Consider the following 27,400-nt stretch of genomic DNA (forward strand, 5'->3'; position numbering starts at 1 on the left):
CTTGAGCATAGACGTTGTAACTTCACAAAAAAAATCCTCGAAAAATGTCACCGTGACTCACATGCCGGTGTACAACAAAAGATTCGACGTTTGGCAACGGTGTTTGCAATTCGGTTTCTTGACAAATAACAGCTAAATTTAAAGCAATGAACGTTCGAGTAAGCCGCGAGTTGGAAAACACTACATCAAAGTATTAGTATCGATGAATGAACATAAACTTTTGAAATGACACGAACATGTTTTAATTCCGAATCGTCGCTATAAAGTTATTTTCAGACGCTTCCGTAATAACCGTTAGTCCACGGTGTGCATCTGTTTCAATAAAGAAAGTGCATTTAACTACGACCACCTTTGTGACATCTATTGCTACTATATCTTCCGCGCTATTGTTCGTAATCATAATTAAGCCGTTTTTGTTATTTCTGTTAATGCTATTAAACTTAAACCCCGGATGACTGTGACAAGGTTCAGTAGTGGGGTGAATCATTTAAAAGGGCAAATCTTACTAGACGTGATAACTATAGTCTGAAACTGAAGAAATCAGAATCATGCCTTCCTTTCATAATATATGTTTTGTTCTACAATTGAAATGACTTGTTGCAAGTACACTCAGAAGAAAACGACCTACTCAGAGGATCAGAACTCAGAACATCCAAACTTCCAAATACATATATGTACCCATAGCCTAATTTTGCTATGCAGATAACTGAAAGGGCGGTGCGACACAAACTACGGACGACGAAAACTACCAACTTCTTTCTTAATTAGACTATTCAAAGAATTTAAGGATGTCCACTCGCGCCGCGTTTCCTACTTGACAGACAGTTGTGTTGGCCCACTGGCAAAAGATAACTCATCCCGCAGCTCCAGTTCCTGAAACTAACAGCTGTCGGCTCGGCGGTTTCTATTGTGGACTTTATGGGTCGTAAAGAGTGTCTAAAATTATAGCAGATGAAATCTGTTATGTATGATCCAGAGTCGTTGCTGCGCAATTTGTTTAACTACCCTTTCACCAATGTATAAATGTTTTTGATTGAAAGCAAAACTATCGCATTCTGGTTTTTTTATACGGCATTGGAGGCAAACAACCATACGGCTCGCCTGATTTAAGTCGTCACTGAGCTTATAGATGCCTGCAAACCCAAAGGTGTAATGTACGGGTTGCCGGCCCTTGAAACCGTGCACTCCTTTTTGAAAAACGCCATACTGTGATCCCTCGATAAAAGTTATACCTTTTCACATAGCAATCACACTTAACTGTGTATTTAGAGGTTAGAAGTCGGTGCAACGAATGCCAACACACCACACACAACGGGACGCCATGATGCACCATGTGGGGCATGGGCCTGTCTGCGCTTACATCGCGTCAACGTCATACATGATGGATCGAGCACCATCGCCGGTGTCAAGCAAATGACATAGGTACCTCGCATACGAGCATACAATATAACTGTAATGTCAGTTCATATAAAGTTATTTAAATATTTTCAACAGAAAATAGAACATAACGTATTTCGGGTAGGACGTAGTCAAATACACCATATAAACGTGACAGTCTTAATAATAATTTTTAAATATTAGTCTTAGTCATAAGTTCATAATGTATTATTGATGAATCATCGTCATCATCAATTATAGGTTAGAGGATGAGAAGATATACTCGTATGTATTAGAGCTGTCGACGTATTTAAACGTAATAATATGTAGGATAATAAATTGAAAAAATAATGTATCAATTACACTATATATAGGCTTCCTCATATTAGTCTCTTTCAAATGAATAGGTACAAACGTAACCCAATTCCTAAAACAAACTTTCAATTAGTACAAAACAATGAAATACCTACAAGTAACACTCTGTTTAAATAAATCAGAGCGTTGAGAGGTGGCCAACCGTGGCCAAAGAATTGTCAAAACGCGTGCCAAAACGCCAATTCCATACAGAAGAAGACATGCCAAACTATCCATTTGAAGACCTTAAGACCTCGTAATAAGGTTCACGAATGGTTAACTGTCGTCGATGGACGTCATGGGAATTGTGCTCGTGACAATCGCCTATCAGCCCTTGCCCCTTGGTTATATGTAAGTCATTTGTCCTTTTTTCCTCATTTTTCATCGCAGAGAAAAACTGATGTTAGTAGGTGTAAATATGTAGTTACTATTAGGTACACAAATCAAATCAAATTACGTAGGGAAAGTTTTTATGTTATAGGACAATTAGGACAAAGGTGTTAAGGTTTAAATTAAGCGTTTTTAAATAAAGCATTTTCTATTCTATTCTATTCTATTCTATATTAATTGGAGAAATTGTAATTTGGGCAATATTACCAGTAACAGCAACTCTCAAAATTCCATAGGAAAATAGTGAGAACGTAATAGATCAAAGTATTTCCATTAAGATACCACAGTGCCACATTGCCACTACCACTCAATTGTATCAAGACCGCGCGTAACAATAATAAACAAGGAGGAAAGCAAACACATTTCATCAGACCGAGAACTCGTGCAAAATGTACCAGATCATTGGCGTGAGATCAGTCACACTTAATTCTCACTTCAGCATGTAAACATAGAGGTATTATCATTGCTAGCGCGAGCGTTGGCGAGTCGAGATTTGAGAAGAAGCAGAAGTAATACAATCTAGAGTTTGAGCCAACGATTATTGACCGGAATCCATTTGTTTCCCATAAAGTTTTAAGTCGTAATATACATACATAAACTAAAGCGTGGCTCCGTTGCATCGGCTGCTCTTGTGTCGGATTCGGCAGTTTGCCCCGGAACCTCCGAAACACGACACACGCACTCGATGGTCCCCTGCAGCGGTCACGGCACGCGCACCACAAAAGAGTTCAAGTGCACGTAGTGGCGCGATCGAAGCTGGAACACCCTCAGCTTTAAGTCGTACCTAATGTATTGTTTGTCATATTATCATTAGTCATAAAACTGAAACTGAAAACTTTTCAGGATTTTCGTAAGGTTATCCTATATATAGGTTAGGTTAGGTTACTTAAAACTTTTTGGGAAACAATAGACCCTTTTGACCACATACATTTACTTTAAACTTCCATATACGTATTATCATGCCGCGATCAGAAAGGGATTAGAAATAACAGATTTCCATACACTTACGTCAAAATCAATATGGATTGACAGCTATCTCAATCCCTTTCTAATCGCGATTCAGTAATAATATGGCAAACTTGCTTGTTTTTGTTCAATAGGTAGGTATAGGAAGTCGTCCTCTCGGTAGCGCTCTGCATGCAGTGTAGCTGTAGCTGAAGGTCTGTCGCGAAAATCGAAATTGCCTTATCTGCCTCTCTGTCAGTCTTGCATATATGTACGAACGATAGAGGTCAGATAACGAAATTTCGATTTTCGCGGTAGATTCAGATCTCAAAATAACAGTTATAATACTAGTTACTATTAACAAACGTTCCTGCGTTATTTGTAGTGAGGAGAATACAAACGCCCACTCAGTTCTAAAAGGATATAAGACACAACACATTTCATAAGGAAGCGCTCTTTTGTACGGTGTGAGCAGATAAGCGAAATGTGATTATCGTAGTGATGGATGCCGTGTTTACACTTGTTTACGTAGGGCACCGTGTTTGTTGGCCAATGTAAACATCGCAGTTGGACTATTAGTGTAAACTCTCGGTTATTCGATAAGGTCTGGAGTTGCTATGCGGTTATTTTGTAATATGGCGTAATAACCAATGTCTATTTGAACTTAAAAAATGTATAGTTACTTACTTGATTTAATGTTGACTTGATATTATGCAGTTGTAATGTAATAGACTAATATCATATAAACTTTTCTGTATGGGTCGGTCGAATGAAAAAAGTTTAAGTACCTGATATTCGATGTTGTCATTCAGGAAAAATATAGCTTATTTGGCAGTTGAGTATTTTGTATGAAACTTAAAAATTACCTACCTATTCATTATTTTAACATGTTTACTTATTACAATTATAACTCACACTGATTGGTAGTTAATATTTTAGAGCTTTTTAGTTTCGATGATTGAATTTCGATCGATTTGATTTGACCGATGATTGTTTTGAATTTTGATTGATGTGATGTTCGATATAAAATTCATGTTATCACCTAATTTATGTACCACATTTCTGGCAAATAATAGTATTTTATACAATTATATATAGTATTTTATATAATGGAGAGCTTTTCAGTCGAGTACCGTGTTTAGGCAACGAAGCTTGCTGAGTTGCCTATAAGTAAGGTACGAGATTGAAATGCTTGATTATATCACTATTGTATAAAATACTATTATTTGCCAGAAATGTCACATGCGCGTTTCTGACTTATAAAGCAATTATTTCTACTATACAACCAAAAATAAATAATTAATTTGAGCTATAGTTTTGTTTCATCCTCTTGACGGCGGCGAGCTGTGATTGGTCAATTTCATTATAGTTGACTAAACCGTATCGTAATGAATATTATAGTTGAGTGGGGAGCCCATACATTAAAAGTACCCAATTGCAGTTTGGTATACGAAATCTTAATTCAAGAATTACAGTCGACGAGTAGAAAAAAGATATTTATATTTCTATTGTTGTCATTGTCAGCCTCGGCTCTCTCGCGGATCACCTCATTGCTAGCAAAAAACTCAAGACTAGTCCGTTCCATTCCAGTAAGGACAATAGATAATTCAAAATACGGTATAGCAGTAAATAACAGTTGTAGCGTATATTCGTTGACTGGGACAATTCAGCCGTTTCCTCCGTGATCTCATCAAATTGTACCGTTTACGTATATTTGGGTCATTTCAATCGAGTGCACTTTACTTACGACGCCGGCGTGAAACTGGACTAGCATTCGAATTTTTAAATCTGAGAGCATATTGCAAAAAAGGAAAATCGAAATTTCGTTATCTGCTTCTCTTTCGCTCTTGCACATTCGGGCGATGGAGAGGCAGGTGAAGAAATATTGATTTGCATTTTTCTCTGATCGACTTGACTTTGAGTGATTTGTCTCGCTCGTACTATATTGTTGTGAGCGAAATGCACGCAGAGTAATTTAAATTCAATATTTTTTTCATATTAGGAAACCTGCGGACACACTAGAATACCCTACGTTTCTGGATGGAGTTACAGAGGTAGTGCATAATTGTTTCCCATCGTATTTCCTCGGAAACGTTCGTATTTGTCATGCTACTTCAGTCAACCTCAGTACTTTTTGTACCGAGACTGACTGAAATAGCAAGACACGTGATTACACGAAAATACGACGGAACATAATTATGCACTACATCTGTAGGCAAACATTTTTTTATAATTAATGGGCTTACTCATGGCCACAGACTAGCCGAGGCGAAGACGTGGCCTACGATGGAGCGAGCCTGCCCAGAAGGTGCCTGTTCACCCTTGATTTGAAGGTTGCCGGGTTATATGTGCTCGGAAATATAGACGCCGGCAATTCCATTCCTTGGCAGTGCGCATAAGAAAAGAGGAAGAAAAGCGCTTCGTGCGAATTGGTGGAATATCTACCAAGTAAGGATGGAAACCGGCCGTGCGTCTAAAAGTCAGATGGTAGAATGGGAATTAAATCCCTAGCTCCTTCGATGTTCCCTTAGTTCATTGCGATAAACTTTAAACCATCAGCAAAGTTATTCCGTAACTAAGATCCTCAGGATCAATGAAAATGTAAACCCGACACAATTTCCAGACACGAGGGCATCCACCCTCCGTCGCCACAATGGTGCGCGTGCGTCTTTATTAGCCATGAATGGCGACGTCGTAAACTATTCAAAATAGACTGGACTGCTCTTCCTGTTGCTGTGCCGACACGAGCAGTCGCTTCAGGTCGACCAGTATAAATAAATAAATAAATATCAGGGGACATCTTACACAGATCAGCCCCAAAGTCCCCAAACTGCCTAAGCAAAGCTTTTAGGTACTATAGGCGACGATATACATACTGATATAGATAAATACATACTTATATACAAATAAAACACCTATGACTCAGGAACAAATATCTGTGCTCATCACACAAATAAATGCCCTTACCGGGATTCGAACCTAGGACCATCGGCTTCACAAGCAGGTTCACTACCCACTAGGCCAGACCGGTCGTCATACTATAGTAGACACAAACCAAACGGACGACCGGGGTCATATCGGGGTTTAAGTTGCTTACTAAATTTAGGTACAGTCAGCTGCAGAGAAAAGGTACCACCCCTGCATGGAAGTTTGTATGCAGGGGTACCCTTTCGCTGCAACTGACTGTACACTTTACTTTGCCATAGGTACCTATTTATCTTTGTGGATAAGTACTTACTTATTTTTTTGTGGTTTGCCGTAGGGAGGTATATTGTGTAAATGTTTAAAGTCACGAACTTCGAAAACAAAATTATATTGTTAAATTGTACAACGGGACTTAATCGCGTATCTAAGTTTTAAGATTTACCTCCGACGTTTCGAGGACGGCGTTGTCCCCGTGGTCTCGGAGAAGACTGGCTTAAGTTGACATCAGCATCTTCTCACCGCGCGAGTTTTTCGAACTACCCGCACTTGGTCTTGTTTATCCGCTTGAACGTTTTGCGCACTAGGCAAATTATATTGGTTTGTTTGAGGCGGAAAATCGCCTCCGTTTAGTGAACGACGGTTATATCAGTTAAATACTCGAGTATGGAGTTTCAGCTCTATCAGCTTTTCCACCTCATTGCTCGCTGTTTAGGAGCCATTGTAATTGCGATTTACAGCTCCGGCAATTATGTCGCATAAATATCTGGGAAATGATATAGGAGACGCTAAACACGAGGTTTTATAGCTTTCTGGCGCATTTATATGTAAATAATACTAACCTAACCTAACCTAACCTGTTTAATGGTTATTTCTTGCTTTTGGTCGTTAGTTTTGATTTAACTTACCTAGTTTACAAGAGCGCAACATGAAGAGACAAGACTTTTTTTCTTTAATATAGCAGACACTTTCCACGTTAGATTTTCGTTGTCCCGCCTGTTGCTGTCTCTATTGCACGCGCATAATTGGGTACTTTCCTACTAGTCAAAGCAGTTTCTTTTTTAGAACTGTCAAAACGATTTGCCAATATGGAATTTATATGAAAATGTGTGTAGTGACGTCACGGTCAACTCGCCTACTTTTTATATTTCTATCTGATTTATTAAATAGAAATTGTGTTTAAAAATAATTTCTGTCTATGTTTTTCTAAGAATTGTCTGGTGCTTTATTTCGTGCACGGTGTGAAATAATTTATTTTAATTAGAGGAAAGTACCCAATTATATTGCTGTCCCTCCATATGGTCCAATTATATGGTTGTCAATGTCTCTGCGAAATGGACTATTATGGTACCATCTAACCAATCTGATGGTGGACACAGAAGGTTGCCATAGGAACTCTGTGAAAGCAACGCAACCAACACGTGTCTGGGTTTTATAAACATTGTCTCGATGAGTTGTCTGTTGAAAGAATACGTGTAAAAGCTTATATCGAAAATGAAATTTTAACAAATACCTTAATAAAGCATTTCCTACATTAAGTATATTTTCTTACTTAGGTATTACTATTACTTCGAGTATGTTCCCAAATCCTCACACAATGTTTGTGTCCGTCTTACCTGAAAAGAAACAACACAATAAGTAAACATAATGCAACGGATACAGGCTTTATCACGTGTCAATTGCTTTATTGCATTTCTTGCATGCATCCCGCTCCCACACATAAAGGTGTCATGTGCAAGAATAGGATAGAGATATGGCACGAGACAGATAAGCTGTTTGCGGGACGCTATCTTATTGGGTCAGAGATAGGACTGGTAAAAATCTACAAGATTTATTTGTACGCTCATATGGGGCATTATCTATGAAAAGGGACCTTATTGTCGATGGCGCTTACACCGCACAGCGTAGCGAGGCATTGTATTTATCTCGGAGCATCGTTAATAATGGCGTAACCGCCATCGACAATAAGGTCCCTTTTCATAGATAACGTCACATATTATGCTACAACTGGACTGAAGGGATTTTAGTTAGGGTAGGCCACATTGGAATGTCATCTAGAATTCTAGGTCATATTTGGAACAACCAATACTATTTCGTATTGAAGATCAAGCAGTAGCTTATTTTGCTTTTGTAATTTCGTGTGAATGAGCCACTTCAATCGTAAAGATGTATCGTGTTGATTTGAAGAAGGAAGGATATTTACTAGACAGGCTGTACGGGCGGCATCAAATAATTAAATAGGAGCGCCCAAGGTGCTTCGATATATTTGATGGCGACTGTATGATTATAATTAATCATCACTGGCGTGTAAAAATAACTATATACTTACATATGTATTTATTATTCTTACTTAACAACACAATATTAAGTTATTTATAGCAAACCTCCACAGCACGAGTAATATTTACTTTTAATCGACCTGACCGATTTGTCAATGCTACCTTAAACTCATTCTGGAAATCAATTAAACAAATAATAACATTATTTATTTGACTTATTATCAGACACGCGTTTTGGTCACAAGGGCGCGCAAGTGAACTTTACAATGAGATTTAATTATAACGATTAATTTATGCAACAAAAAGCGAGTATTGGTTACTCACACCTGTTAATTTATTCCTATTTCATGACATTGAATCGTGTGTAAAAATAACAACACCTTGAAGATATTTATCCATTTATTTTCTTGTCTTATTCCAATTCACAATAATCTCGTCTTATGACAACCGTTCGCTAGCAGGACTCAACAACCAAGAGAGCTGTCCGCCAAGTCTCTTTCTTTTTATACCCAACCAATAACAGTCTTCAATTTCAAACTACCCTTAACTTTAAAAACTTATTAAGTAGGTATGCTAGGTCTTATTTCAAACTACCCGTAACTTTAAAAACGAATTAAATAGGTATGCTAAATACCAAAAACCCTACACTCGTCCATCCTGACTCCGTGTATGTCCTCATACACGTGCCAGGTGGAAACCCTACACTTGGCCGACAGACTACGTATACTACTTAACAGTGGATACACTAATCGCATAGGATACGAAACTGTTTCAATCAGGCATCAGCAAGTCAAAATCTCAAAAACATCATCTAAATAACCTTTCGTATGCCTGCCACACAATTTGGACTAGAATTTACAGTTTCAAGGTTATTAATTCAGTGGCAAATTTTGACTAAAGCATACGAAGGGTTAAAATTGTTACTCTTCTGCCGGAGACATCCTGCTGGAGACGGCTCGCACCGGACTCTGGCGGCGCGAGGCGGGCTCCTGCTGGAGACGGCTCGCACCGGACTCGCACCGGACTCTGGCGGCGCGAGGCGGGCTCCTGCTGGAGACGGCTCGCATCGGACTCAGGCGGCGCGAGGCGGGGGACGCCGGTAGAGGTGCGGCGCTCAACTTGCTAAAAATATCCAACATTGGGTTAATAATCACAACAGTGTACACCTTGACTAGTAATTCAGGGTAACAGATCATTAATTGCCATTTATTATTCGATTTTCATGAGTAATGATCATCTCTATCTGCAGGTAGATAGTACACGAACCAATTCAATTCTCGTGACTGAAACAACAGAGTACACGAACCAATTCAATTCTCGTGACTGAAGCACTATCAATCTTCCTGCCATATATAATATGAACCAGTTCAAATCTTTTCTAAAATGGTAGTACTTAGCTGTGTCAGCACACGAATCAAATCAAATTCTCGTGGCTTCAACATCATTTTCCATTATCATGTCAAGAAATCTTCAATTATAAACCTCACTCTTGAGACAGGAATATTTCCCGAGAACCTTTCAGTAACTTTAACCCTGACTATAATTTATAAAATATTACTATGATGAATAACAGCGATAATTAAGTAATTATTGTGTACAACTTGACCTATTATGTTCCCATTATCAATGCATTAATCATCTGGTACTAAAAACCTATACCTAATAGCTCCCCTCCCAATGTTTTCAGAGAAGGTCGTATATTCTAGCTTGTTAGGATTTATCCAAGCTGACAAAGTACTTAGTCCATCAATTGCAAGACGCGTTGGGATTTTCAGACTATTAGATTTTTTTATAATATGCATATTGTTTTATGAAAGACTTGAACAGTATATTAATTCACTAAACGTCTTTATAGCATACCAAATCCCGCAGTTCGGGAATAAACATAGCACCTAAATAGGCGTGTTTCCGCAGAAAAAGGACCAGTAATATTTTCTCTACACGTTGAATTAAATAAATTATACGTTTCAAATGTTACATGACAGACAAACGATAGAACTGCAAAAACCTGATGTTTTACCTATCCGTACCTTCCGACTTGTTCTAGAATACAATCAAAAATGTATACCATGGAATCGCATATTTTGTAACTGAAATATGGTATCATTTAACTACTGGGGTGATTACGACGACGTTGTAATTATGTTTAGGTTGTAAGAAAACTGCCCACGCAATATGTATCACCAATATCCACTCAGAGATTTCTTCAAGGAAATACTTGCGTTAATTGAGATCTACATACTGGAGCTTCGCCTTTTTGTAAACATAAAATATTAAGAATAAATCTTTTAATTACGATTTGCGCACTAGTATAAATATAATTATCAAATTTCAAGTTCGGCAATAAGTAAAAGTATAAAAGTGAATTCTTTACCGCAATACGTGTCTTTAATAACCTCCCAGTTGAAATTAATATCTCTTATTATTAAATTATCTCTTTTAAAAACTGCCTCAATGGTAATCTACTATTATTTGACGAGTTTTTTATAGTTCATGCATTATTTAATATATCAGCTTATCTAGTAATGAGATAATGTTTATTATTGTACATCTATTTTTATCAAGTCTTAATTTAAACATAATATTTAAACATAATAATATAACCAATAAGAGGCCATCAATCCTCCTCGATCTCGGTTTAATTGTGGTGAGTTCTACAGGTTCAACCATGCACTCTTCATTATCGCTTATATTAAAATCATCATATTTAAATAATTTCAATGTAATGCTGCAACATTAACTGCAGTAACCTATGAATTAAAAATATGATTCAATAATTCAATGATTCAATAATTCAATAATTCAACGATTCTACAATTCAATAATTCAACGATTCTACAATTCAATAATTCAACGATTCTTCAATTCAATAATTCAACGATTCTACAATTCAATAATTCAACGATTCTACAATTCATTAATTCAACGATTCTACAATTCAATAATTCAACGATTCTACAATTCAATAATTCAACGATTCTACAATTCAATAATTCAACGATTCTACAATTCAATAATTCAACGATTCTACAATTCAATAATTCAACGATATTCTACAATTCAATAATTCAACGATTCTACAATTCAATAATTCAACGATTCTACAATTCAATAATTCAACGATTCTACAATTCAATAATTCAACGATTCTAAAATTCAATCAACCAACGATTCTACAATTCAATCAACCAATGATTCTACAATTCAATCAACCAATGACTCTACAATTCAATCAACCAATGACTCTATAATTCAATCAACCAATGACTATAATTCAAGCCCAATAACTATAATTCAAGCCCAATGACTATAATTCAAGCCCAATGACTATAAATTATGACTATAATTCAATCAACCAATGACTCGATCATTCAATAAACCAAACGACTCGATCATTCAATAAACCAAACGACTCGATCATTCAATAAACCAAACGACTCGATCATTCAATAAACCAAACGACTCGATCATTCAATAAACCAAACGACTCGATCATTCAATAAACCAAACGACTCGATCATTCAATAAACCAAACGACTCGATCATTCAATAAACCAAACGACTCGATCATTCAATAAACCAAACGACTCGATCATTCAATAAACCAAACGACTCGATCATTCAATAAACCAAACGACTCGATCATTCAATAAACCAAACGACTCTATAATTCAATAAACCAAACGACTCTATAATTCAATAAACCAAACGACTCTAATTCAATAAACCAAACGACTCTAATTCAATAAACCAAACGACTCTAATTCAATAAACCAAACGACTATAATTCAATAAACCAAACGACTCTATAATTCAATAACCCAAATGACTATAATTCAATAAACCAAATGACTCTATAATTCAATAAACCAAATGACTCTATAATTCAATAAACCAAATGACTCTATAATTCAATAAACCATATGACTCTATAATTCAATAAACCAAATGACTATAATTCAATAAACCAAATGACTCTATAATTCAATAAACCAAATGACTATAATTCAATAAACCAAATGACTCTATAATTCAATAAACCAAATGACTCTATAATTCAATAAACCAAATGACTCTATAATTCAATAAACCAAATGACTCTATAATTCAATAAACCAAATGACTCTATAATTCAATAAACCAAATGACTCTATAATTCAATAAACCAAATGACTCTATAATTCAATAAACCAAATGACTCTATAATTCAATAAACCAAATGACTATAATTCAATAAACCAAATGACTATAATTCAATAAACCAAATGACTATCAATACTAGATACTAGATACTCGATACTAGATACTCGATACTAGATACTCGATACTCGATACTCGATACTCGATACCTACTCGATACTCGACCAATAAATAAACAAAGCAACAAATCAATCAATTCACAGAAAATGTGCCATTAATGAGCTAATTATTGTCCAATTTTGTTTATAATCAGATGGCATTATAGATGTGGAGCTTCCTTGCAGTTCAAATAGAAATCACAAAAGTTGGTCAAAGGCCTGACCGGCTGAGAACTACTCATAGATCGTATCTATTATTTCGTAAGATAAGATATATACGCGTTATTATATCGCATTGACATATTTAGGCAAAAATTTCTCATAATTGGTACACAAGTAATAGTTTCTATCGGTTCATCAAATTAATTTTTCTCAACTTATCCTCTGGCAATATATTCATCTTATACTTATGTTATATGTGCTAGATGTCTATGAACGAGATGAAGTCAAGCAATTCACGGTATCTAACACACATTACCATATCAATTCATTCATAATATAATAGTAAAAGTAGGTGTACATGACCTGATGTCCAGTGGCGCGTGCCTCTCGCTAAGGCTGTCGAAGCGGGGTTACTCCTGACTTTCACAACAGGACTCTGCTTCGGTCTGGATTCCTTTTTCACTGCCGCTGTTATTCCAGCTACATTCCCTTTCGCGAAGACCGAGGCTTCTGGTGTTCGCAAGCGCCGTTGATCATCATGAGTCATCGTCAGCCATATTCTCCAACAACTCGGCATGAAACGTAAAAGTATCCGGTGTTACATATACCTATATACTATATCATAATACCTTATAAACTATAAAGGAATTATATGACAAAATAATGTTTAATCTATGCGTCGTAGCAAAAAAAAAGACTGAAAATTCAATGCCCCGTTTGCATAGTAAGCCATCTACTTATATTCCACAAATTTTAACATTAAGGATCAAAATCAAAACTCAAAATCTTCAATTAAATTGCGAGACCTGGTTATAAATCATAAATATCAATTTATCTCTGAAACTATGCGCCGTAGTGAAGAAATAATGAAAATTAAGGTACCCTTGAATACTCCAACCAACACATATCAAGACCCACGTGTTGACATATTCTGCCTAATTCCCACATGTGTGTGGGTAAGTAAGTAGCAAAGAAGTTAATAACTACAGTCACGTATCTATTTATTAAGAAGAACACGTGTACTTGATTTTGTTAACTGAACATTATTATGCCTAGCTGTCGGTGGCATGGTGGTTAAATACTTTGAATTCTCGACAAACTGACGCATATATTCTTATGATTACACATTGATATTATGTCCATTTAATTACATTTATGGGTCAAACTAACCTAAGTTTAACTGATATGCAATTAGATAGCCTATAATCATAATCATCATAATATTATTAATAAATGATGCAGGTACTCATTTAAATTAAATAAAAATGTTACCAGTACCATATTTCTTACGTAATCCATTAGAATTTCGTATAGTTAATTAATTATCTCCAAGCTCAGAATAAGGGTCATGTTATCAGTTATCTCACTAAATCAATAAGTAATAGCAGTAGGCGTGTACTTACGTTCTGCACACTTCTGAAGTGTAAAAATAACAACACCTTGAAGATATTTATCCATTTATTTTCTTGTCTTATTCCAATTCACAATAATCTCGTCTTATGACAACCGTTCGCTAGCAGGACTCAACAACCAAGAGAGCTGTCCGCCAAGTCTCTTTCTTTTTATACCCAACCAATAACAGTCTTCAATTTCAAACTACCCTTAACTTTAAAAACTTATTAAGTAGGTATGCTAGGTCTTATTTCAAACTACCCGTAACTTTAAAAACGAATTAAATAGGTATGCTAAATACCAAAAACCCTACACGTGAACCTTATTTGGTTATAACTGAGGTTGTATTTGAAACACGTACAATTAGATAATGTTTGATAAAGTACGAAAACAAGCTGGGGTGTTGTTCCAGATGCCTTTAGTGCGCTGGTGATTAGATCGCTCCGAGAGACCAGTTTAAGTTCGTAGTCCGACCACGATTACTTGTCACAGACCTTAAGGTTGCAGTGTACACTGGTTGTCTAGAGAGTTGGACTTGGTTGGCAATGGTAATGGCACCAGACGACTAGTTTAACCCATTCAGGGCCAGCGACTCAGCGTATGGGTCATGCTCAAACAGTTCCGCAGGGCCAGTGACTCACATGTGAGTCCTGAATAAATTCTGATTTAAACTTAAACGAAACGTAATTTGATGTAATAACGTAAGTAACATATAAGCTAACAAACATTTCTATAAGGCATATTAGGATAAAAATTATAAACACGTTTTTTTTAATGAAAACAGGGTCTCGAATATTCAAGTTTGGTTTACTATCAGTGCAATATAGTAAATATACTGAAATTCTAGATACATAATGCGATGCAAGCAAACAGAAAAATCTATATTGAAAAAATACAAAAAATATATATATTTCAGAAGTTATTGACAGGGCTCAAGGTATGGGTCACCGTGGCCTGGCGCTACTTGTAAAAACTGCGAATGTTTCCGTAGCAGGCTAAAATAAACTTTATTGGCTGGTTTTAAAGCTTATTTCATGTTGAAGCTGTTTGATATTGTACCATTTTACAACTGATTACTGTTTGGATGATGGTAAGCAACAATTTGTAGGAACCAAGCCGTAGTATACTAATATTTTGTTTTGTATGAGGGGTAAGGCAACGAGGATTTTTCCCACTGTACTTTTATGTCATAATATTTGGTGATCGTTGTATTGTATCTTAGGCAATTACCTACTAACAATGATGTTAAAGTTAATTTTTTTTCGTTTCAATATAGAACAAGGCGGTTGAAACAGTCACCACTAACTAATATGTATTGTATAACAAATAGTTTGTGACAAATATTTACAAGTTTTTTCAAACATCGTGGTTTCTACGGCAGATTAGAAAGTAAGTACTAGATACATTTTAAGTTCTCTATTGTTACTAATATAATGGCGTTTACCAAAACAAAGATAATGACCGACCAGGTGTAAGCTTATCGGACACACTTGGACAATAAACAAGGAATGCATCCGAACGGCGGCGGCGGTATTATCTTTCATGTGGTATTTGTCACTAGAGTTCAAGATGTGATTCATCCCATCCCTGGCTGGGCTATAAAATTTGCTACCAACTTAGCTTGGTCAGACATTAAACGCTTGTAGAAAGTAAAAATATTCACTCCTACAAACTGCAATAATTAGTTTCTTTTTTGATAGGCACAGAAAATCGGTGGTTAGTAAAAATGTTGCATAATGCTGTCCAACTGGCCGGCTTCATAAGCGGCGATTTATTTACCGTTCGCGCCAGGCTCGAGACCCATAAGCTGAGTCATGCGTTTTAGCTAAAAACGATTTGTATGGTGGCCTGGCGTATTGTGTACGCTCGGCGGTTCGTGGCCATGAATGGGTTAAAATATCGCGTGCCGCGTAAGTCAGGGGCGATCATGTAAAGAGCGATAGATTGAATAATTTACACCGCTTGCCTGACCGAGTGGCCTAAATCAAAATTAATCGAATAACTAATGATACAAGATACAACTTACGTTATACATACATATATAGTTATGTTTCAAGATTTCTTCGATACTTTCTTCATTGTTGCTTTATTAATTGGAACATTTCAAGGGCCCGCTTCAAAGTCCGTTCACAAATTACCACAAGTACATATCATTTATCCGATATCACAGATACGATCAACGTAGTTTAATAATTAAATACCTAATTCAAGTAGTTTGGAAAACCTACATCCTACATGGCTTATAAGATGACGCTGATTCTTATGATGCGATATTTACATGATATTAATGAATATTTACTCATAGCAAAAGTGTAACTTCATGAAAAATAAAAACCGGCCAAGTGCGAGTCGGACTCGCGCATGGAAGGTTCCGCACCATCAACAAACAATAGAGCAAAACAAGCAAAAAAAACGGTCACCCATCCAAGTACTGACCCCGCCCGACGTTGCTTAACTTCGGTCAAAAATTACGTTTGTTGTAAGGGAGCCCCACTTAAATCTTTATTTTATTCTGTTTTTAGTATTTGTTGTTATAGCGCCAACAGAAATACATCATCTGTGAAAATTTCAAGTGTCTAGCTATCACGCGCGGTTCGTGAGACAGCCTGGTGACAGACGGACGGACGGACGGACGGACAGCGGAGTCTTAGTAATAGTTTTTACCCTTTGGGTACGGAACCCTAAAAAAACAAATAAGTATGCGACATATGAATGGAAATCATTTAGACATTATGTTAACATTAGGGCTTGCAATTCGAATATTCGAATATTCGAATTTGTCGAATATTCGACCTGTTTTGATATTCGAATATTCGGCCGCTCAGGTTTCGAATATTCGAATATTTTTTATTACTATAAAAAAATCTATGTCATCCGCTGTATAGTTACAGTTTCTGTGTGTTTTACGGATATTTACAGTGAATGAGGAAGGGTAGGTACCCAAATACGAAGGAAATAATATTTTTACTGTATTCCTCTCGATAGACTTCGTGAATACAGTGAAACCTAACTCAATTTAAAAGAAGACGAAATCAAAAAGTATGTTATTTTTACGGTGCGTAAGTTTTAAGTTAAAGGGTCATTCTGTTTATTCAGTATAAGCGTACGTTAAGCGAATTTTTGAAGTCTAAACCTTGCCACTTATCGCAATTCTCAAATTTAATCATACCAAACCTGCCCAACTTGGTAATCTACCATACCATGCACCTTTAGCTGACGAATAATCCACCCAGTACTCAACTAACTTTTTCCCTTAAATATTCCAATATTATATAATTAGCCGACCATTAGGAATAATAACTTGCCAAAACAAACAAAGTCAATAAAGATTCAAAATACAATGAAATTAAAGGCCTTTTTACAGGCCTCTGAGTGATTACAAGTTAATTTAAATCGGAAAATAATTAGGTACCTACTAAAAAAAAATATCTTACATTCCTAGGTGTTTGGATGGTTAAAGTTATATTATTTCACACAAAGACGCATTTATAATAAGTTTTATCTAGAAATATTAAATACGTCTAATTTTGGCGTTTTACTTGTTTTTAGAAATGTGGGCATCTTATAAATAGTAGGATGATAAAATCTAGTCAATTAAGTGGATTTCTGCCAAATATCCTTCGTTTTAGCAATATGTGAAAAAAGCTTTTGAATAAAACGATAATAAACCGATTTCTCGTTCCTTTTCTTATTTTTTATAATATTCGAATAATTATTCGAATATTCGAATACGTCGTCAGAAAAAGTCGAATATTCGAATATCTGAAAATTTCGAATATTTGCAAGCCCTAGTTAACATAAACATAGTTATAAAATTCTCATATCGAACACACTTATGACGCCTTTGCGAACTCATTCGAAAGCGCATAATATATCGCCCGCTGCGATGACCTGTATATCACTACAGCAGAATATTGTATGTACAATTGCTAATATGTAACACTTCAACTTTATCACAATGGATTAAAGTCAGTAATTGTAGACATATTTTTGATCTGATCTCTAGACGGCTCTGCTCATTCGTGCTCGTATGCCATATGTTTGAACTCATATTACGGAGCAACCTTTCTGGACTATTGTTCTTGGCGTTGCCCAACGGAATCCGATGTCTCTCCATCGATTGTTAGACTGTGTTTGATCCAGACACCGATATGAGTGGTGGCGCCTTTGACACATAATAATAGAAAGGTAACTAAGAAATACAATGCATACATGTTGTCAAACGCCGATGAATAAAAGTCTTCTTATTTATTTAAGTACCTATCCACAATTGGTCCCGGAATATGAACATACTGTTATTTGTTTTGCTTATTCAATAAATAAATAAAAACTATCCACACCATAAATTATTCATTATAATTTAATCTTAAAATTGCACCCACAAAATCTCAATATTTTAGGGGAAAACAAACTCTTAATTACGAGTATTCGGTATCTATTATAAAATGGGTATTTTAATTTGTAAACGCACTAACGTGCGTCTGCAGACACCGCTGACGCATCATATTTCTACCAAAGATCAAATCCCGGTTCATATTTTTCATACAATCTAACCGGCTTTTAATTTTGTTGCCTCGGTTATTATCATGGGTTTTATACGACATTTATATGACGCTCCAATGGATCCGCTCTCCTTTCGATTTAGGAATCGAGATGATAATATTACATCCTATAATAAAAGGGGATTGATTAATAAATACACGTTATATTTCTTCCGCGTCTCCGCGGTGTTCTATCGGTGGTGTGGGGATAAAGGACCTTCTTTGTCCACTTGTATAAAACATTTCAGTACCGAACTCTATATGGCAAGAATTAATTCTTCTAAAAAGTAATTACTTTTTATGTCATAAGTAATTAAGCATTAGAAAATTTTAAATTCATATTGGCGAGAATACACAAGTTAAATGATTTTGTATCATGATAGCATCTACCTACTTAAACAAGCAGTTAGGTACTTACCAAATAAAAAATGGTATGCCTTGATATAAGTTTAATTTTTTTCATTTGGCAACTGCAGTTCCGTTTTAATATTATAAATGGCTCACATGTGAAGAGATAGAGAATTAAATGTGCAAGTAATTTATTCAACCCAAAGTCACAAAGTAAAAGAGTTGCCCTAACAAACCTACTGCCGAGTTTTTATACACACGTGTATTTCGTTAAAGATACAATTACATTTAGAATTCATTGAAATCAACATAAACCCAACAGTTTGTCAAACTATCGGTTTACGACCGACTAATTCCGATTTATTTGTATCGTAAAACATGTTTATAACACAATCGTGACGTTTATAAAACTTGTCGATTATTTTTTTAACACCGCACGTTTCGGCCATTTGTATACCGTTAAGTTGTTTTATTATTCTATCAGAATACAATATAGGAGATAGCAGTCGGTGTGGGGAACTGGATTTGTAAAAAGTTAACAGTTATGCCATAGCTGCTAGATGCCTGTAGTGCAGGAAGTCGCAAAAAATTGACTCTATATTAGAAAGTATTTTTTATAAAGAGATTTTGAATGGTATTTATTTAGGTAAGTGTTAACTTTGACGTGATAATAACAGAGGTTGGAGAGATTAGCTTTAATTTGAGGAGCGTATAGCAACCTATAAAATTTGTTGAAAAGAGCGCTGTGGCACATCGGAGTGAGTCTTCGAACAAGTTGTAACACTTGTAACATAATGTGAGCTTGCACAAATATAATTTAAAAATAACTCAAAAAAACTCACACAACTAGTAAAGGGACCTAAGATAGGTGAGTAAGTTTTATTTATTTATTTAGTTTATACTTTTTTATTTATTAAAACCATAAACATAATTAACTAGTAACGTATTTTGTATTTGCGGAAGTTTGATTTAAAGACCAGCCATAATGATATTAATGGTATAGACATTGGCGCACCGCGAAATGCATGGCAAATCGTAACGTATTTCAAGATTTACAAGACACTTCGCTACGCGTACGCTGTCTCATTTTCGGATATTTATGTTAAAAAAAACATCCAGGCACATATTGTATCGTACGTCACATTATACAGCCGTTTAAACACACCACGTCAAACCACCCCGCGGCCCCATCATACGTCGAGGTGCGAAAGGTCAGCGGGCGGTCAGCGCAAACTTTTCTCTCCATTTAGGGCCGGAGAGAGCGCCACACCCTGACTCGTATCTACACATATGCCTTCACTTTATTAATCAGTGATATCTACGCCGATAGATATAGCTTTCTTCACACCTTGTTGAGCTCAAATTACAAGTCTTTGTGGGGAAATTGTCTAACGTTCAGAGCTGAAAATTGTCCAGAAGCCGCAGTTAATTCGCAACATATTATTAATACATTTTTTTATTTAGAAATTTAAATCAAGCAACAAGGCCCATATTATTTACAAATACCATACAGACAATCATATATTATGCATTATATAAACTTAAAAACTAAACACTATTTAGGCGACAAAACGTGGCTCCGTTGAATCGTAATCGTATTGTATTTACCACTTATCGCAGACGGTTGGTAAATATTTTGCGCGGTTATTTATTTTAGTTTATAGTATAAGATTAACACAAATCAGCTTCATGCAGTCAAGTTTTCTATCATTCCGCAGCTTTATCTTGCGAACCTTAATAATTATAACAATATTTATGGAACCCCCAGCCCTCGCCCGCAACAGACCGGCATTATTAACGGGCCAGGAATTTACAAACATTGCCGGAGCCATATTTGTGTAATGTATCGGAATAATCAATTATCAGACATGGCTACGTGCGCCGTTGTTGGGCCCGCAGTTTGCACGGCGCTTGCATTTGCTTGATATAATTAACGATAGAATAGAAGTAAAGTAGAGTTCAATAGAAATAGCAAATAATGTTAACAAATATGACAGATAATCATAGCAGGTTATATATCTAACTTTTTTATGAAGTCGTGTAAGTGTAACTCGCATAAAAATATTTGTTGGATATGAAAAACTGTTTATTAAGCTAAGCGTTTGACAGCTAAGCGTTATTTTATTGCCCAATGCTTAGCGCGAAAACTAATGACTACACCATGTCTCACATTTTGCATAAAGTTCCTGTTATTGTGAGTTGCAATTTATTCACTCACATGCCTCATGATACCACCGGTTAACATTTCTGTCCTTAGGTATTATAACGTTAACAAAATTCATTAAATTGGGTCCGGGCAATAAACAATATATTATTATTTACTAAGGAAAAAATTTGTTGCCGTGAATTTCATTCCCGTCTAACAAGCAAATTTAAACCTTCCCAGCTGGGCTTTGGACTTAAAGGAGGATGTGAAGCGGCAGTACATGCGACTCGCTCTTTTTTAGACAGCCAAAATTTCGAAATTCTTGTGAAAGTTGATGTTAAAAACGCCTTTAATTCCATAGACCGAGGCATCTTATTGACCCAAATTGAAAATGATTTACCAGAAATTTATAGCTACCTTTGGCAATGTTATGGGACCACTTCAAAGCTCATGTATAAAAATAATGAAATACTTTCTTGTGTAGGATGCCAGCAAGGAGACCCACTAGGGCCCGCAATTTTCAGCCTAGCCATCCACCCCGTCATCACTCAGCTCACATCAGACCTAAATTTCTGGTATTTAGACGACGGCACCATCGGTGGCAGTAAGTCATCTGTGTTGGCTGACCTTAAAACTTTAATTAACCGCTTCTCAGAAATCGGTCTTTCGATCAATTTTAACAAGTGTGAAATGTTCATTTCAGAAGCCATTCCGCCCAATGCCCGATCCTCTATTATCGACGAGATTAACCAGCTCACACCAAATATTTCCATATTATCCCGCGAAACCCTCACACTTTTAGGAGCCCCCATTTTAGACGAATCCATCCCGTTATGCATAAATTCAAAAATAGAAAAATTCTTTAAGTGTTCGAACCTTTTTTATGAAATCAACCCACACATGGCCCTCTACATCTTACGACTATGCCTTTTCTCGCCCAAATTTTTGTACATCCTTCGCTGCGCCCCACTTTGGAAATTCCCCATAATTACTGCAAACATTGACCAAATTTTAAAGGACACCGTTAGTAAAATTCTGAACGTAACTTTCACATCCCCCAGTTGGATCCAAGCTACCCTCCCGATCAAATACGGCGGTCTTGGTATCCGTTTGACGGGCAGTTTAGCTCTCCCGGCCTTTTTGTCGTCTGCCTATAGCACGCTCACCCTCATTGGTGGTATATTACGTACCCCTTCAACCACTAATGTGTCGGTGTCGTGCCTGGCGGACGCTGAATCGGCTTGGAGTGCAGACCATCCCGTCGAACAGGTACCAGAGGAAAAATCTAGCCAAGCAACATGGGACATCATAAATATAAAAACGCAACACCAACTCCTACTACAAAACTGCCATAACAACCACGAACGGGCGAGGCTATTAGCCGTTTCCGAAAAGGAGTCAGGACATTGGCTGCACGCGCTTCCATCGCGAAACCTTGGCTCCACTCTAGATCCTTCAACCCTTCGCATCGCTGTCTGCCTCCGCCTGGGCCTAAAAATATGTGAGCCCCACGCCTGTAGTCGATGCGCTCAACCTGTTGATGCTCTAGGACGGCACGGCTTACATTGCCAAATGAGCGCAGGCCGACTATATAGACACGCCACATTAAACGACCTCATCCGCCGCGCCCTTTGCACCGCCTCTCTACCCGCAACTCTGGAGCCGTCAGGCCTCTCTGCCACAGACGGCAAGAGACCTGACGGCTGCACTCTTGTGCCCTGGAGCCTTGGCCGCCCTTTAGCGTGGGACGCTACCTGCGTCGATACGCTAGCACCGTCCCACGTTGAGGGATCGGCTCGGAAGCCCGGGACTGCCGCGGACCAGGCCCAGACACTAAAGCGCCGCAAATATGCGTTCCTAACGGACCGATACGATTTTGCGGCGCTCGCCATTGAAACGCTGGGCCCATGGTCGACCGACACCAAACAGTTAATAAAGGAAGTGTCGGTCAGACTAATAGGTGTCTCGGGCGACCACAGGGCGGGCTCCTTCTTGGCTCAAAGTTTAAGTCTGGCGGTTCAAAGGGGCAACGCCGCCAGCATTCTAGGTTCCATTCCAGAAGCGGGCAGCTTTGGAGAGATATTTTATATTTAGTTTTAGTTGTTATTTTTAGGTTTTATGTAAATATTGTTTCATTAGTACCTGTTATAAATTATAATATGCTAATTCAATTTCAAAAAAAAAAAAAAAAAAAGGAAAGGGTTAAAAATTGCGCGGTAAACATTTGCATTTTCCTTGGTGAAATGAAACATTTCCCAGATAATTACCAAAGATATTCCGCCAAATGTGAATATAAGTAGTATTTTATGCAACCGTTGTTTAAGAGGGGTCAAAAAAGGCGAGTGGCGTGAGTAACAATTTGAGGCGAAGCCGAAAATTGTTAATAAAGACGCCACGAGTATTTTTGACCTCTCTTAAACAACGTTGCATACAATACTTTTTCTACGACCAAGCACTTACTTTGAAATAAAATTGTAAATTTAACAAATATTTTTAATCCAAGAAGTAGCAAAAATGGAGGGTACGGGCGGGAAAAGAATGAATGAATGATTGAAATAAAATAAAAAAACATATCTATGGTTCACTTATTTGTCAGAGATGACATTTAAAATAAAGTTGGCAACACTGTATTTCATTCAATATTTTTTAAGTGGTCATTACATGAAGTAGGTATCGTAAAATCGCTAAAAAGATACTGCGTGTATGCACAAATTCTTTTTTGGGGAATAGACTAAAGACTTGTCTTGACAACTATAAGGTAGGGTTTTAAAGGTGTGTGCACGACCTTTTAAATGACAAATAAAAGTACGGGAGTAGAAAAAATGCATTTTGTACCCGGCTGCGTGACATCAAAGACCAACGAATCGCAATATTGTTACTGTCAACGTTGAGACCACCCCGGTGGGCCGGCGAGCCCGAAACCGAGATTGTAACATATAAACTATTCCCTGAGCTGCGCTGCGATTTATGTTCTAAGGCCCTAACTGGGTGCATCTACTAACTACATTGATTTTATTAGGAAGAATATGAATATTTTTGTACTTATTAAGCAGACACACCTGCTAATAAAAACAATTCGTTGAAGATTGGCAAGAAACCATTTGATAAAGGAAAAGAAAAAATACAGATTCAGTTTTACTACACCCGAAAATATAGTTGATTTCAACTTCAATCCTAATCTCTCTTCAATTTGTAAACATATTCTGAAAAATAAACGATTCGTTGTACATTGTGTACGCAATGTTGCAATTGTCCACGTAGCATAGACCACCCCAGTGGGCTGACTAACCCGAAACCAAATCGTATGAACTATTTCCGGAGTTGAGTTGCAATTTACGTCTAACGACCTACACCCTACACCGGGTGCATCTACCACGACGCTATCAACTTAATATCACTGAAATAGTAGACTGGTAAAGACAAGGCCAGTTACAAAAGACAGTAGGTAAAGTCTGTTCGGAAAGAGATTCCACGAGTCTTCTCTTTCCGCGCAGACTACCTATTTTTTAATTTCTAATAGTCAACCAAGAAACTATATGATTCGCCGTTGCCCAGCTTTAGAACAAGCCAAAGTAATGTAATTTTTATGTAAATGTAACACAGCGTTAATCTAACATTACAAATAGTCAATACTATACTAATAAATGGTTTATCTACTATAGTAGTCTACAATTTTAAAATAATTTAAAACAACAGCAACAATTCAAATCAATACGTTCCGCCACTTACTAACTAATTAAATTTCGCATTAAACTTCTAAATCCATTTGATGAACAATATGAAGCCCATAACTTTGAAAGCCTCCGTATTTCAATTTTACGCAACATTTTAAAATAAACCTTATTATAGTTACAATAAAGTTGTTAGTTAATAATGGAGAGAAAGGTTGTGAGAATAAATGTATCGATATCGACCTTTCGATTTGTGCATTATAATATTTATGTATAACTAAGGCGTCCTAGGATATAATTAAAGATTTTATGTCTTCTCTTTATTGTTTATTTTATTGCCTTTAATATGAGTGTTATTTTATTGAATTTTAGTAAGTACGTATTATGTTACTAACCAGTTTTCCCAGAGAGGATATAATATATACTATAAGGTTTATACCCACGAGGAATTTTATGTCCTACCATAGCTCGGTACCACTACAACTTACCAAGCAAGAAGAATATATATTATGACAAAATTAGTACCATCCCAAACTTCTTTGTCCCTCTATTAAATTCAGATTTTTATTTAACTAGATTTATTTATTACACAATATTATAAAATTACAGTACTAGTATATATTATATTTGCGTCAATTTACCCATACTTACCTTAGTTATGTTAAATAAAACTACGTCTGTGGTATAATATTTTTGTAATATTAACTTCGGCTAATAACTGGCTCTCATTGATGCCACACAAATACATACACAAGCATTTGAGTCAAAGCCAAACCCGGCGAAGGCTGGCATGCGGTCTCCTTTTGGTATAATGCCTTTAATAAACATGAGCCTGTTGAAATTTTTCGTAAATTGCTCACCCAAAGTCAAAGATGAAGTCATTTTCGGCGGCGTTGCTTTTTAAATTGTCGCCGATAAAAAAATATTAATCATGTGCCGGAGAAATAATAATGGTAAAATAAATCGGCCAGGGACGTTGAACGTGAAATAATACGTATTATAATGTACATAAATTAAAGATTATTGTTAAAACTTGTATTACAAAATGTAGGTGAGGAATGACTTGTTAACGGACGCCTTTCTCGGCACGCCGTCTTAATTTTGAGAATTAAGGGTGACACCTGCTACATACATTTATTATTTGTCGAAATTTTCCAAAGAGCCGGTAATATTCGCAGATATTTTTAGTTATCTTGTCAGTAAATAGGAACAAAAAAAAACTATACTCATCCTTTTCTTTTGGGTGCTAGTAATAGTGCTAGACAAAGATAGTATGATTCTCTCTGTCTATGTTTGAAATCAAACAGACCTTTGACACACGATAAGCTTCAATTTTGAAATAAAAAACCTAAGATAATCAATAAGATATCCATAATTAGCTTAAAAATAAAACGTTTTCTTTCTGGACTGGGACGACCCGACCCGACCGCATGGAATTGTTTCATGTAGATTATTGAAAATCGAAGCAGCTATTCTGCTCAAACTGATTCAGGGTCGATAAAACGGTGCCTACCAAAAGAAATTTCAAGTAATTTGTTTCATGTTAGGTACGCTTAGTCGCAAAAATGTTAAAAATGCACTTCAACGTAAGTGACCGACCGAAGGCATGAAACTTCGCCGAAACCTGTGAATTGGTGAAGCAACAAGTAAATCGATTACGCTAATTTCCGAGAACAGTAAGCATTGTTTCAACATTCTTCGTAAATTAAAACAAAGCAAACGAAACATCTTTGTGTGCGATACATAATTTGCACTCGTGATTAATTCTTACCTAAGGAGTATAGTTTATTTAATCGTATGGCATGCACGATTAGGCAATCAGAGTACAGCTTTGAGGTTGTTAAGCCAGGTAACTACGTCGGGTGGCAGGGCATCCAGGTCAGGTGGCTAGGCCAGGACAGAAATGAAGAGGGCATCGCCGAAATATGTGCTCAGTGGTTTGTTCTTCTTGGCTGCACTCGCAGAGGGACTCCTTCCAACCCCACTTATGTTGGAAATAATTACAGCGGCCATGACTTGTTCTCAACATATTTAGACGGCACCAGATCTTACGAGGTAGGTAAAACCCTTTTGGTTTAATGAAAGGAGTATATAGTGTCGTGAAACGTTTAGGTACCTACTAGCAGAAGTAGCTAGCCTAGCCACGAAGAAATTAGATACACGTGGCCTAAAAATGCAAGCGAAAGTCAAATTGTACATTGACGGATTGATATTTATAATAAGAACATTATAATACCCGAAATCGCGTTGTGCTTAAACCGCGAAGCCTTGAAATCAATCCAACCGCATCATAGGTGTGCATGTCTACATTGTCAACCCATATTTATTGTCAAGACTGTGTGTGTAGGTATTCTCATTACATACAGTGACGAAGGTCTGGCGAACCAAATTCATAAGAAAGTAGTAAGATAATTGCATACCTAGGTATGTAGGTAAACCCTTTACCTACATGGGACGCTACGCTCGTGATTGAGTTTTGGAGTCTTTCGCATGCGCGGTTTCAATATTTTTAGCACTAGGGCTTAAACAACAACTTGGCCAGTTATAAAACAACTATTCCTCAGTCTCCCGATGA

The 27,400-nt window shown here is 36.7% G+C and overlaps 1 protein-coding gene across 1 annotated transcript; it reads left to right on the forward strand.

The window, feature by feature from the left end:
- Window positions 1-21,350: 21,350 nt before the first annotated feature.
- On the forward strand, window positions 21,351-23,248 carry LOC134649095 (uncharacterized). Its single transcript, XM_063503810.1, has 2 exons — window positions 21,351-21,758; window positions 22,216-23,248. Exons 1-2 carry the CDS (start codon window positions 21,640-21,642, stop codon window positions 23,246-23,248), a joined length of 1,152 nt encoding a protein of 383 aa, XP_063359880.1. The 5' UTR covers window positions 21,351-21,639.
- Window positions 23,249-27,400: the final 4,152 nt, after the last annotated feature.

This window comes from Cydia amplana, chromosome 6 (assembly GCF_948474715.1).
Source record: "Cydia amplana chromosome 6, ilCydAmpl1.1, whole genome shotgun sequence".
NCBI lineage: Eukaryota > Metazoa > Arthropoda > Insecta > Lepidoptera > Tortricidae > Cydia > Cydia amplana.